Source organism: Juglans microcarpa x Juglans regia, chromosome 3D (genome assembly GCF_004785595.1).
Source record: "Juglans microcarpa x Juglans regia isolate MS1-56 chromosome 3D, Jm3101_v1.0, whole genome shotgun sequence".
NCBI lineage: Eukaryota > Viridiplantae > Streptophyta > Magnoliopsida > Fagales > Juglandaceae > Juglans > Juglans microcarpa x Juglans regia.
The window spans coordinates 8233101-8247559 of record NC_054598.1 but is presented as its reverse complement, the minus strand read 5'-3'; the positions used below and the strand labels follow the sequence as shown (position 1 = coordinate 8247559).

At 35.0% G+C, this 14459-nt stretch overlaps 1 protein-coding gene across 1 annotated transcript; it reads right to left on the bottom strand.

Moving 5' to 3' along the window:
• Window positions 1-5037: 5037 nt before the first annotated feature.
• Window positions 5038-7433, bottom strand: LOC121256552 (GSH-induced LITAF domain protein-like). The gene is made up of 3 exons (XM_041157391.1): window positions 7053-7433; window positions 5534-5660; window positions 5038-5412 (listed from the first exon to the last, which is right to left on the bottom strand). Exons 1-3 carry the CDS (start codon window positions 7244-7246, stop codon window positions 5329-5331), a joined length of 405 nt encoding a protein of 134 aa, XP_041013325.1. The 5' UTR covers window positions 7247-7433; the 3' UTR covers window positions 5038-5328.
• Between the last annotated feature and the right edge of the window lie 7026 nt (window positions 7434-14459).

Genomic DNA, 14459 nt, shown 5'->3' with positions numbered 1-14459 from the left:
TTTTCTTTTATTTTCTTTTTAATAACATGCCCATTGGAATTTTACCAAATTTTGGATTATTTTCTTGTTTTATTCATTTTCAAGGACAAAAATTACAAATTTAGTGAAAAAAAAGGGATGACAAGAGGAACTTCAAGAAGGCGCTCCCCTTTATTCTTATGCTCACCCTATTCCACCTCATATAGAACTAGCAACTTCGCTATGTACTCGAGTTATAAAGAGCTAGGTTGGACCAACTAATTCCAAATAAAATGTTGCACAGAACAGGCAGTTGAATAATGGTAGTGAAAATTTGAGTGAATTTTCCTGGAAAGAGAAGTCCCATATTTAGGGTTGTACAAAAAACCGACCAACTGATTGGGACCGAAACCGACTGTTGGAGCTCAGAACCAGCCAAAACCGACAGGGAACCGGTCGGCCGTGGTGGTAAATTAACGAAATCGACATCGGCCGGTTCGGTCCCATTTGGCATAAGCCAAAAGACGCCGTTTCTACTAGGGCTTATTCAAATCCCCTCCCTCTTCTTCTCTTCTCATTCGAGCCCTTAGCACTGCTTCGCAAACACTCCAGCCGTCCAACATCCACATCGTCCAGCATCTGAGCTCTCTAGCTTCAGCCTTCCGCAGCTCTCCAGCGGCAGCGGCGCAGCCTGCACCGCTCCACGTTTTTTTAAGGTATGATTTTGAAATTTGAATACTCTGATTCTGAGATTTTGTTTTAATTTTAATGATGACTGTCTACTGATGAGTCTAATTTTATTGAAATTTATTTTTTGATAAGAGGTTGTGCTGTTGTGGTATTTGGGTCTAGGGTTAGGGATAGGATTTTCTGGTTTGGGATGGTGAATCGGTGATGAACATTGAACACCATGTTGATGAGAATTTGCACGAGTGATTTTGTACAATTAGGTTTTTAATTTATAATTTGATAAATGTTTATAAGACTCAGTCACGGGTTTTCTCAATTAGGTGTTTAATTTATAAGACTCAATTACTCAACAGAGGGGATACAAATCTAATTAATAGAAATTTCAAATTATTAACTTGTGTTGATTAGCAATTTTGTTATAAATATATTTTGATTCTTAAAATAATATGTGAGGTTTATGAGCGACCTAAAATATAGATTAGAATCTTAGATTTGTGATGTTTGCCACGTTGCAAACTAGCTCATGTGTAATTGACAATTGTGTTGATTATTTTTTTTTACATGTTAGATGAATTTTTCGTCAAGTTCAATTGATTTTGATTCGAACTCTCAAATACCAAAACCCCTAGCCTCAAGTGCCCTTAATAGTAGTAATTGTCAACTTCCTAAGAAACGGTGGAAAGTGAATGAGCCTAACTATCCTATAGTTGCGAGAATTGCATGAGATGTGTTAGTCATGCCTGTTTCCATGGTTGCATCAGAGTCGACATTTAGTACGAGAAGTCGTGTACTTGATCCTTTTTGGAGTTCATTGACTCCGAAAACTGTTGATACACTTATTTGTACTCAAAATTGATTGCGACAACCGTCAACGTTAATTGATATTCAAGACTCCATGGATAATATTGAGAGCTTTGTAGTAGAATCTGGTAATGTGTTTTTCTCATTCAATTTCCATATACATTTATTTTTATAATTTAATTTTTTTTTCATTATCCTAATTTATTAGTATTGATTATTTGATGTTTTTCTATATAGAGTTAGGAGCATCGTTCATCACAACTATTAATGACTTAAGAGTTGAAGACTGCATTGTGAATCTATTTGTGATATTGAAGAATGAAGATTTGTGAAATTTTATTCAAGAACAATTATTATTTGTTGCTTACTTGCTTAATATAATTTGGTTTTATTTGTAATGTGTATTAAACATTTAGTAGAGGCTTTTTTTTTTAATCTAGTAATTAGTATATAAAATAATAAGACTATAAAGTATAAGTAGTATATATGCAGTAGTTATTAGTTACTAATAATATATACATGGCATTAAAATTAAAAAGAAATTAAATATATAAAATTAATTTTAAAAATTCTGTAAAAAAGGTTTAAAATATAGATGATCTTAAATAATAAATTGAGTCTAAAAAGAGATTGAATTGCTTTTAAAATGGCCCGAACCGGCTCAAAAAGTGTGGTCCAAACTATTAAACCGGCTATGAACCGGCCGGTTTTACCTCTCTTACACGGTCGGTTTTGGCCGATTTATCCCACCAAATAAATTCTATCGGCGATTTCAATTTTTGCTCAAAACCGAACCGAGAGGCCAGCTTTTCACCTCTACCCATGTTGATCAAAGCATCTAGCTAGAACCCTATTCTTTGAATCATCATGGAACAATTTAAAGGCCAAACCGTATAGAAGTCAATGGCGTACAGATGACAGAAAGATATATACTTTGACATGCGTCCAGTACCTTCCATGCAGTGTACTTCCTTCTTATTCCATCGAAGCTTTGGAAAAAGAAGACAGATTTGGGAAGTATCTGTCTTTATTCTTTCTTTAAGAAGAAGCTTCTTAATTTGCAGTGTTTGACATATATATGGCTGCTTTATGCGTTGAAATGCCCTAAATCTTCAAGAATTCATATCTATCAGATTAACATCCGGTCAAGAGGACTACAACCATACCCCTCATCCAACAATCATGAAATGACACATAAATGCATCATGGATAAAGACCCCACACTGCAAGAGCCAATCAGGATCGAGACAATAGTATTTCTTTTTTTGGTTAGTGAGGTGAGATGTGGATTGATTTTATTGGAATTGTAATATTAATGAGACATTTTGGTTAGTGAGGTGAGATGTCAATAGGGGTTTTGTCAACAACCCAAATTGATCAGGAGAAGCCATATATTCTCCAGTATCTTCCCCAGTAAATTATAAGCAAATGTCAAAACCCTTTTTCTCATCCACTGGTTTGAGACAGGGTGCAACCATGACATGAATGAACAGAGAGTAATTTGCAGAAAAGATGCGAACACAAAATGACACGAACCCCATTTTCCCATGACTCTTTGGAAATGGATGATGGACACACTATCACATCTGAGCAATAGCAGAGTGCCATGTGAGCAAAGCCTTTTTTTAGTTCAGAGATGATAGGCATTTTTGGGAGTTTGGAATTTTATCTATCATCATTACCAATAGCCATCGAGCGGCTAACATTGGGCCATGCAAATCCCCGAATATATTCGACGACAAGAATCTAGATGATTGGATAATCAAGATTGACGGCCTTGATATGGTTGATTAATCTAACATGTCACATCTGAATCCAATATTGCACAATGCTCATAAGCTAGCTACCTATAAATAGGGTCAAGAACAGTGTACAAATGCATCCCATTGGAGAAAGACGATTTATTTACGAGTTAAGATCGGGAAGATAGGTCTTGCATGAGGATAAAGAGTCTTGTTTTGTAGCCAAGGATGACTTGCCTGCAGCCTCACGAGGAGCCTTATTAAAAAGGTAGGGATGGCCATGATCCATATTTGACAGGGTTTTGAGGATCCTTGTATGGTATACAGGCAGTCTCCTTGGCTAACAAGACGGGCTCTTATCTCTCATGCTGGACCTAATCTTCTAATTTATGCCGCATCCATACAATGAAGGTATATTTATATTCTTTTTCTCTTTTATCCATCCTTTCTTCGTAATATGATATATATATATATATAATATATATATATATATATATATACACACACACACATATTACGATTGCATGCGAACTAGAATACATGATGATTTTTGTTGATCAATGGAGACGGGACGAATGTACGAGGATCTGTTCTGCACTAACCCACAGATCGAGCATTTTATATGTGTAGGTGTATATAAGGGCTAATAAAATAATGTTGTGTTCACATAATCAATCTGCACAGCTATCCTCCCAAGAAAGAAGTGTCTAAAGAAGTAATAATACTTGTTAGCGTTTCAATGTGAGTAAGACATTCCTAATATATATATATATATATATATATATATATATATATATATATATATATATATCCAGAAGGATAGCGTACAAGAACCAGAACAGATTTTAATTTTTAGCACAGGCCAGATTAGATAGTAATATATTGACTCAGTTGTAAACTGTATTAAACCACAGCCTACTTTCCTTTTTTTCTTATTATTCTCCATTTTTTTTCAAGTTTCTGTCAAAATATATAGAGAGGTTTGGATTCAGAGATGAGTTGAGATGGTTTGTGAATAGTAAAATAAAAGTTGAATTGTTTATTATATTTTGTGTAGGAATTTGAAAAAGTTGTTTTAAAATTTGAAAAAGTTGAATTGTTTATTATATTTTGTGTGAGAATTTAAGAAAATTATAATGATAAGATGAGATGAGTTAAGGTGAGTTTTGAATTCAAACGAGATAGTGTTTTCTTAAGATCACCATTATCGGAGGAGCCGAATAACAGAGTTGAGGAACTGTTCACGACACTGTTCATTTAAAAGCCTACCGTGTATTTATCATTTGTGTAACAAAGTTTAGCCTATTTTCTCAAAACTGAATATATCTAATATGAGAGATAATATCAGCATTTTCTCATAGCTAGGGTTGAGAACAACACCAAGAATCCAATGGCAAATCGAGGATTTTGGAATCATGGGGCCGAAATACCATCATTTTTGTGCCATGGTAATACAGTATATTTATTAATTCCTTAATTGGCCACCAATACTGGTGGCTCCAACTACTTGTGATTCACTGCTCGGCCCCAGAAGAAGACGTGCCATTGGGCTTCCTTTCTTTTGGTTACCGTTTGACCTCAAGTAAAACCCCTAACCCAGGATAAAGCCTCCACCGCCATAAACTTAAAAGAAAAGGCATTCCACATAGCGGGGTTATCGCTATACGCCTGGTGATGCAGACGGTGCTGACACACATTGTTCATCAATCCTCATGATAAAATATACTCATGAAAATTTATAACGGTTCTATATTTACTCTCAAATGCAATTGCTTTTATCTACAAGGACATAATATGAGGGATTCAGCTCTGGATTAAGCAAAACCAAAACAGCAGCAAGTCCAAATGCGATACAGAATCGTTGATTTATTAGTCACAGACAAACTCAATTTTGCTGATAAGCAATCTAAGGTGCAAGACAATACAGATTGTGTATCTCACAAAGCTCGTGAGTAATTCAAAACAATACTAGCTGTATGGTACAAGACTACATGTGTCGTAGACATGAAGGTTGTTATTGCAGCATTTTAGAAATATATACATCAAGAATCTTACTTTACCACTTCATGTAAAGAGAAAGAAGTTGCCAACAAACAAACAGACAAGTTGTCACGATCTGTATAATGACGGGAGCCTATCATGCAGGCAATGCAAAGCTTTCCTGTGTCCAGTGAGGAGGATCCATCACAGCACAGGGATCTGATTTCTCAAAATCCGCAACCTATAATAGAAACCATCAGATATATCAGTAACAATATTAATTACCAATCAGAACTTTTGCACACGAAGGCATGCTATGATAGGAACAGAAGGAAAAAATGACGGGGAGTTTATATTGATACCTTTTCCTTGCAGCTAGGGCAGTAATGATATTTATGCCAGAGGCAGTCCATTGAAGGACAAAGAAAGCAAATTCCAAGCATCATTGGCATCATGCAGCCAATAACAGCTGCCAAACTTGGCTTTGATCTGGATTTTGTGTGATATATTATAATGAGAGAGGTTGGTAACAAACGTAAATAATTGCTTACTATGATAAATTAAAAAAAAGAAGGAAGATTTAACTTGTCAAATTTCATTAACTGGTGGGTCTTCAAACTTGCACTCCATCTAAAGAAAGATGGATTAGACTTACTTAATGAAATGGATCCAAAAGATCTAAATTCCTTCCCTATCTATTTATTGGAGCTGCTCCACACATAATATGGCTTCATGCAGGTACGAGTACAACAAATGTGAAGCAGCAAGTACAATAGATCAAAGCTGGCAAAGAAAAGTTCCGACAACCCTTATTGGCATCTTGTAGATATGAAACAGGGCATCCAAAAGTATAATCCTCATCATCAGAACAGATTACTCTGTTCACAAGAAGATCCAAATGCAAGGTGACAACCTCATGGACAAAAAGGAACTTACAGATCTTTTTTTGGGATAAGAAAAAGGAACTTATGGAAAATCAACAGGAGTTTATGTGCAGGAAATATTAGCCACTTTGATATACTGATGCCTAAAAAGCTGTCCTTTCAATAATCCTACCCAGTACTTAAAAATAACTGACATAAGAGACCAGTTATGGTCAATCACTGTCCATAGCCTTGCATCATTTTGTTTCAAGTTTTCAGTGACCTCTTCTACTTCTGAAATAGTATCAAATTCTATTCTTGTGGATATCTCAAAAAAACACGAGACATTGAGAAAGTAACCATTCACAGCTACCATTCTAACCTCAAAGAATTCTAGAGGTCTGATTATTTTTCAACACCAGCAAGCTCCTCATACGCTTACCAGGGTCTCTAAACTAGGTGATAGTTCATTAGCAATTTCATGAGGTCAGTTTAAAGGCTCTGAGAAGTATTTCTCTGAGCCATATGAAATCAACACCCTTTCCCCTCATGTTATCCATCCCAATTTGGTTCGGAAAGCAGAGCTTACATGCCTCTCATGTTAAACTAAATAGCTGATACCTATCTCAATTTTCATAGCTCAGATAAATTTACCAAGATTGACTTTCACATATCAAAGCTCTAAACTTCTCTCCTTTTTCTTAATAAATTCTCTTTTAAAAAGCAAAAAAATCAATAGAATTTAATAATCGATCAAGACTCGCCTGAAGAATTTAACGGGGCCTTGATGATAAAAATCCAACAAGCATATCATTTTGGATAAACCTTCCTTATTTAGTGTAAATCTAATGAACTTCCAATTCACATAACTGACTGCGATGTCTCAATACCAAGATAAAGTATCAAATTCATAGAAACGATAATACCGTCCCCGGGGGTGGGTGGGTGGGGGGGGGGGGGGGGGTTGAGAAATATAGAAACGAAAACGAAGTGCGAATTTCACAATTTTATTGCTTACCTGACGGTGGTAACCCCGGTGTTGCCGCAATAAGCACAGTTGAAAGGAGCGGGAGTGTCCCGGTAAATGGTCTGCTGAATGGGAATCCCCTTGGGATCTCCGTAGACCACGTTTGGTGGGACGGCTCCGGCTTGGTATGGATTCTGTGCGACATAGTACGGAACTCCGACGACCGGCTCGTCTGCCTTGGACATATTTCGACCTCCTCGTTCTTCTTTCTTTCTTCTTACGGAGCAAATTCAAAGCGATTAAAGAAATTGGAGAGGAAAGTCTATTTTATACTCCTTTGATCAGTTCACATGTCTTTGATCTTTCCTTTGAATGGAAAAAAAGACAACAGCGACGACGTGGTTGGTAAAATATTTGGGGAACCAGACTAAAATGTCCCTAATTGAAGAAGAATCGGTACTCCCATGTTTACAGTTCTACCCTTACCGGCAAATCCTAGGAAGCTACTGCTGCCAGCTGATTGGCGGTGATATGGTATTAACTACGACGAACAAATTATATAAAAGTAATTATATAAATTTAATATTATTTATCAGATTATAAAAATATTCTTTTTAAAATAAATCAAATTCAATATTATTTGTCAGATTAGAAAATTATTCTTTTTAAAATAAATCTGATAAATTACATAAAACCATATTATTTTGTCAAAGTAATCTATTTATAGTTTGAACATTCCTATTTACTCAATACATGGACCATGGTGAGAGATTTAATGACACAGCATGACTTATTTGAACATGTGGAAGGGAAAAATAAAAGTCTATCTGGGATGGATTAAGCTCGATCAAGCTGGAAGATTCTGGCCATCTCCGCTTAATTTATAGAAATTAATAGACTATATTATAAAAGAGATTTATTGTGCATTGTCACTATTCACTCTCACACCGCACACTTATAGATTATTTATAAGGTGTGTGAATATTTTTTATAAAATATAAGAATATTTTTTATAAATTATAAAGTGTGAGATGATAAATAATGACTGATGAAAAAAAAATTTCATTATTAATGCTCGTGAGTCAACATCCCACACCTACATTCAAATTAGATAGGTCCCTTTATTTGATTTTTATACACTATACGCAGGGCCGGATTGAGGGTGCTGCATGCATGCATGCCAGCCCAACATACAAAAGATACTATTGACATAGCTGAAATTTAAAATAATCCTTCAATTATCTGAAATTCTATAATATCATTTTTATATAAAAAAAAATTAAAACATTATATACTCATGTTTGAAAAACAAAAAAAAAAAAAAAAAACTCAAAGGATGCCCTCTAATAGTAGAGTCATGTGATCAATGTATTAAACTGACCAATTGATCCAATTAATAAAATTAAACTTATCAACATGCATTTGTAGGATTTATTAACTGCGAAACAACGAGTGTATATTATATCTTATGAAAGATATTTATTAATTTAGATATCAAAATTCAGTAGTCACGTTGGGACGGAAAAATTTTCTTTCTTTGGGCCCGTTAAGCAAAACGAACATACAAAAGCGTGCTAATGTATCCATTATTATTCAAAGAAAAGAATACATGCATATCGATCTCTTCTTCAATAAACAGCCCTCCAATAATTGGGCACCATGTATGTACTTTATTTTACTTAGTCTGCAATTGCCTACACCCGATGAGACCCCATACAACCCTCTCATGCCTCGCTTCTTCGTCTTCCCCTCCATCCCCTCCATCTCATTCCCAAACAATCTTGACTCCCACACTCATCTCAAAGGTAACTCTACCCCACGACGGAACTCGAATCTCGACCCCACACTCATCCTGTCGGCAACTTGACCCCCCGATGAAGCTCGACCCAGATGGTGGCATGGAAGGAGCTCGATTTCCAAAGAAAACTGTGAGATCTCCACCCCTAAACCAAACTGATTTTCACTATTTTTCAAATTACTAGTATTTTTTTGGCTTCTTGATTTTGTAATATAGCTTTCTCGTTTTCTCTGGTCTTTCAAATTTATGCATACACGCTATAATTTTTTATTTAGGGGTATGCCCCTTTCACAGTTTAAATAGAAAATTCTCAATACAAAATTCTCCATAGATGGTTGGGTGATGTTGTGTTAGATAGCTTCTTTAGGTGTTAATATGCTGTTTGGTTGTAAGTGTTAATGTAAACTGGTGAAGAAGAAAGAGAAGAAACTATTGGAAGCCTCAAAAAATGCGATGCATAGAAAGTGTTTGGTAAAAGTTCTAAAAAGAAAAATTATGCTCAAATTGGAGAAAATTTATGATCAAACTGTCGGTTTTACATTGTATTAGAGTTGGTATGGGTTTATTTGGATGAAATACACATATACAAACATGTAGTTGTACATATGTTGCAAAATCTAAGTTATTGTTTTTGAGTTATGCATTGACTGAGATATGTTAATGCAAGTGTTAATGTAGCACTGAGTGTTAACAATCCAAGTGTTAATGTAGTTGTGCATATGTTAAACTTCCAATATGTCAAAATATTTGGTTGAATGCACTTGCAACCCCTGAATTTCTATACCTGAAATGGTAGGGTAGCATTTTTTTGCACCTAAGCATTTTTTATAGGGTAGCATTTTTCTCTTTACAACAGTTACCTCATTTTAAGCTTTTATACATTTGGTTGAAAGCTTTGTTTCTTCTTCTTCACTTCGGTGCTATTTGGTTGAATGCAACTGCCAATAAGTCCATGTGCTATTTGTGAACGTGCACCAGCCATTCGGTGTGTACTTGAGATTTGGTTTTGTATACCATTGTGCTGCCATTATAATCTTGCTACTTTGTCAACGATATTTTCTCCTCATTGTCACCTGAGGATGTAAGTCTACACTCAATCTTTGTGTCTACCTTGGAATTATTTTGTTCTATTGTCTACTCCTATTTTTGCTTCAACCCACTATAATCAACTGCACTACCCACAAGGCTGAGTTTGCGGTAAAGGAAAATTGTAGAGGACCACGAGATATATATATATATATATATATATATTTATATATATTTAAAAGCTACATATAGTATTTGTAGGGCTTGATTAACAGATACTGCATGTGACAAATTCATAGGGAAAACCAACATCATAGGCTTTTTTTTTTTTTTTTGCACCAACATGCTAGTTTCTTTTATTAGCATTGTTAAAATTAATGATTTTTCATTCTGGTTCTCATTCTAGTTCAAATTCTTGGATTGTAAGAAGGGAAGACAAATGTAGCTTGGAGAGACCACTTTGCTATTGTGGTTGCTAAGCAAAGTTATGTATTTCTGGAAAACCTAATAGTTTTGGTAGAAGATTTTACAATTATTCAAATTATAAGATGGGTAAACAATGTGGATTTTTTCAGTGGATTAATCTTAAAAACAAAAACAAAACAGCTGTTGTAAGACGGCGCCTTGGAGTTAGCTGAATGGAGGAACGACGTGGTACTTAATGAGTAGCTACGCATCAAGGTATAACTAAAGAGAAGAGAGAATATATCACATACAAGATATATTCAAATTTGCACTATGAATCCAAGTGTTCCGATATGTTATCAGTTGTTGGCCCAAAATTCCTACAAAAATAACAACAAACTTTATTAGTTTCTTTAATTAAAAACTAATAAAACACAAATAACTACAAAACTACTATATCTCACTATAAGACAATTATTTTTAGCATGTCCTTCATTCTTACAAATGCTATAATGTCTTTTCTTTGTTGTTTGTGTTTATTTTGGGTTCTTCGCTCTCAAAGACTTTGGGCGCCCTTTTGCGAGCACCCGTGGAGGATCCTGCACCATTTTTGAAAAATTTGATATAACTTAACTTCTAAATATTTGATCATCATTGGTGGGCACCGTTTGTGAACATTCTATATGATCTTCCATTGCAAGTAACTCTTTTTGAACCTTTTACAAAGCAAGTGTGAAGTGATTGTATTTTTAGCTGACTGTGATGCAAGTTTGACACTGTCATAAAGTTGTATCATTGATTTTTTTTTTTCTTATCGTAGGCTCATCTTGTCCTTGCCGTACTTAGTCATCAAAACATAGTATGTCGGGAATGGGTCGACTCTTAACATTAATAGTCCATCTGTCTAGAATATTTTGTTGTGGCAATATATTTAACTTCACTTTATTGTCAAAAACACACAAAATGTGCCTACAAAGAATCCCTATAAACTCCTACATATGGCATGTACATGTAGCATATCATTCATCACCCTCCAATGTCACATGGTAAAGAGGTGTTTCTTTACCATGAGCTGTCACTCCATATGTCTTGGTCTCACCACTCACATACAATTTTTTTGCTTGGTACCGTAGACTATTGAACAGCTCATCTTGGAAGATCATGAAAAACTTTCTTATATAAACAATTGCCGCCTTCTCTTCAATTTTTAAAGGTGTCTTCATTATCGACCGCGTAGATTTTGTCTGCACATCCTTCTCTTTCTCTTTAAAGTAACGTGCATCTATACCTTTCTCATTCTGATATACAAAGTCACTAACCATAGTGCTTGAACGAACATAATTTTTGAAAAATTTATTCATACTTTCACTCCTCTGAGTTGTTGACATATCGGCATAGAATGTCAAACACAAGTAGGCCGGTACCCACTTATTTTGTCGGCTGTAAAGATTCTACAGCCAAATATTTTCTGCTAGGTCATACTTCACCACAATCAAAGCTCATTCTTGCTCGAGCACATCAGTAGTAATTGTCTCATGTATGCAATGACGAAAATCTTTTTGGAAGTCTGGAGATTTGTTATATACATAGGCCAAGTATTCAGGAAACTTTTGTAAAATGTGCCACAAGCACAGCTTATGAGTTGTATTTGGGAGTACCTCTACAATTGCCTTAGCCATTGCCTTGTCATCATCGGTAATTATCGTTGAAGGGGTACGCCCAAGCATTGCCTATTGCCATGTTCTTAATAATCATGTATATTATTCTGCCGTTTCATTAACCAACAAAGCACAATCAAACATTATGGTCTGATGATGATGATTAACTCCACAAAATGACACAAATGACATCTTATAAATATTGGTCAGATAAATGGCATCAAATGTAACAACATCCTAAAATATTGGTATGCAGCTCTTGATCTCACATCAGCCCAAAAACAACTTTTCATACACATCCTTGTTAGTTTGCATAGAGAACACAGACCCAGGTTCTTTGAGTTGTCGATCAAGAAAGTATGAGTATAACCTTTGTGCATCCCCCTTTTCAAATATTTTTCTCCTTTTGCTTCTCAATTAATTTTCTACATCTTTACCAATACAACTGACATTAAATTTACCACATGAATCTTTACTCAACACCGACGTTATCTTCCTTGCGGTACACGGAACTCATTCAAAATCATAATAAGTTTTTTTTAGACTTTAGTAACTCCCCTATGTCCACGAATGAAACTAGTACTTCTCGGTGTAAGTAGAATATGATTATGTCCAACCATAAACTTGTTGACTATCCATTTTTTACCATCTTTCTTTATTCCCATTATTGTCTTACATCAATCTTTGTCTCAGGGAGTTCAGGGATTATTCTATCTATGTCTTTCCGACTTACTCGCCGAAATCCTTCCATTTTGCAAACATAGTCTATTGTACAAAGAGTTTTATCATCTTTCGACAATCGATTATGATTCGTCCAGATTGCGAATCATTGTCTCCTTGCATATGCCTTGTAAAATGCTTAGGCATCTTCGACCTCTTCAAATACCATACTAATGAATGGCTCTAACGGACCACTACTTGAAGATGGAATCACATTCACTCCATCTTTGACATTGACACTATCTTCAACATTCACATCACATTGAATATCTTTACTTTCAGCCTCAAGTTTATCACTATCAATATTATAAATTGGTTCCTTCAATACAAAACCACATGATTATAAGTCCATTAGTTATGAAAAATCATCAAATTACATATGCAAGATGCTTATTAAAACAGGGACTCATGTAAAGAGCACAACAAATAGGTCAATGAGATATTCTATAATCTCAGCATCTGACTAATTCACTACACCCTAATACACAAGTCAGTTATTTTATTATGTATTACACACTTGGACAAAGAAAACTCCAAAATGATACAACTCAAACTGAAATTCAATGGGTATGACACATATGGGCAGATTCGACTTTAAAGTTTTATGATCATAATTGAAAAATCCAAGATCAGACAAGATTTTTAAAGAGGAAATGCATAAGTTCCATCTAAAAATAAGACTAGAACTAGATTCTCTTCTGTCTCAAACTTTGTGCAACAAATTCGATTAAAATTAACAAGAGAATGTCTGGAGTGCATGCCATTATCAAGGTGTTTTTATTTTTTTTTTTATTTTTTTTTCTTTTTTTTTCCTTCAAACAAATCATTAATCTCTCAGCCAAGCATATGGGCATCTTTAAACTGAAAGTCAAGCTAGACAGACTAATATAATGTGTAGTGAACTATTTCAAACATTTTGTCAAATACCAGTAATGTAAAGATTTATAATGTAAAAGAGGAGAAATACCTGAGCAACACCAAGGTCACTGGAGTCAGCCATGAACAACTGTTAGTTGATGACGAACTATGGTGGGTGACGAACGGACCAATGGCTGCGTAGTGGGTGACGAAATTACAAATGGAAATCGGGTTGTAATCAGTGTTTGCGAAATCGGCCAAGGAAGACAATGAAGGCCTTAAGGTGGTGGACTGGTGGCGGCGGATGTTGGCAGTGGTGCTTTGCTTGGCTTTGGTTCTGGACGCACGCGGGCTTAAGATGAAGTGAATTGTTTTGCAATTGAAGTGTTTTGCAATTCTATCTTGTGCGCATGAGTCTAGCCTGATTATGGTGTGATTTATGATATGGCACCCAACTATTGGAGTCTTTCAAAAACAGATGGACCGAGGCTCTGAAAAATAATCAGTAAAGACCGGTAAGAGTATGAAAGATTCTAGCCATCATTTTCACACTACACATGGTTTTTTAGGTTTTTTTCCCTTATCAAATATGTAGAATATGAATTAAGAGTATAAGAACTCAATTAATTTAGGAAGAATAGAACCAAAAAAATAAAAAATAAGTGTGGTGTGTGATATATGAGATGTTGAGTAGCAAAACTTAGAGTATTCATACACCTTGTAGTTGCAAAAGAGGCTCTCGACCAACCATGTTTAATATATATTCTCAAGAGTCTTTCTACTTACACTTGTGACTCGCACATCTTCCGCATTCGGGATATAATAAGATTTTATTTGTAAAAGACATTCAAGATTAAAGGCATGTTTGGAATTGCATTAAGAGTCTTAAAAAGTGTTTAAATAACCTTAAAAACTTTTTAATGAAAAAATTAGGTTATTTGAGTGACACATGTTAAAAAACTTTTTAGCTTATTTTTTGAGAAAAAAACATCA

Bases quoted from the DNA above. Each gene is read 5' to 3' on its own strand.
- LOC121256552 (XM_041157391.1), bottom strand. From the start codon at position 7,246: ATGTCCAAGGCAGACGAGCCGGTCGTCGGAGTTCCGTACTATGTCGCA. The intron at 5,661-7,052 runs GTAAGCAATAAA...CACAAAATCCAG, and splicing joins ACCGGGGTTACCACCGTCAG to ATCAAAGCCAAGTTTGGCAG. The intron at 5,413-5,533 runs GTATCAATATAA...TTTCTATTATAG, and splicing joins GCCCTAGCTGCAAGGAAAAG to GTTGCGGATTTTGAGAAATC.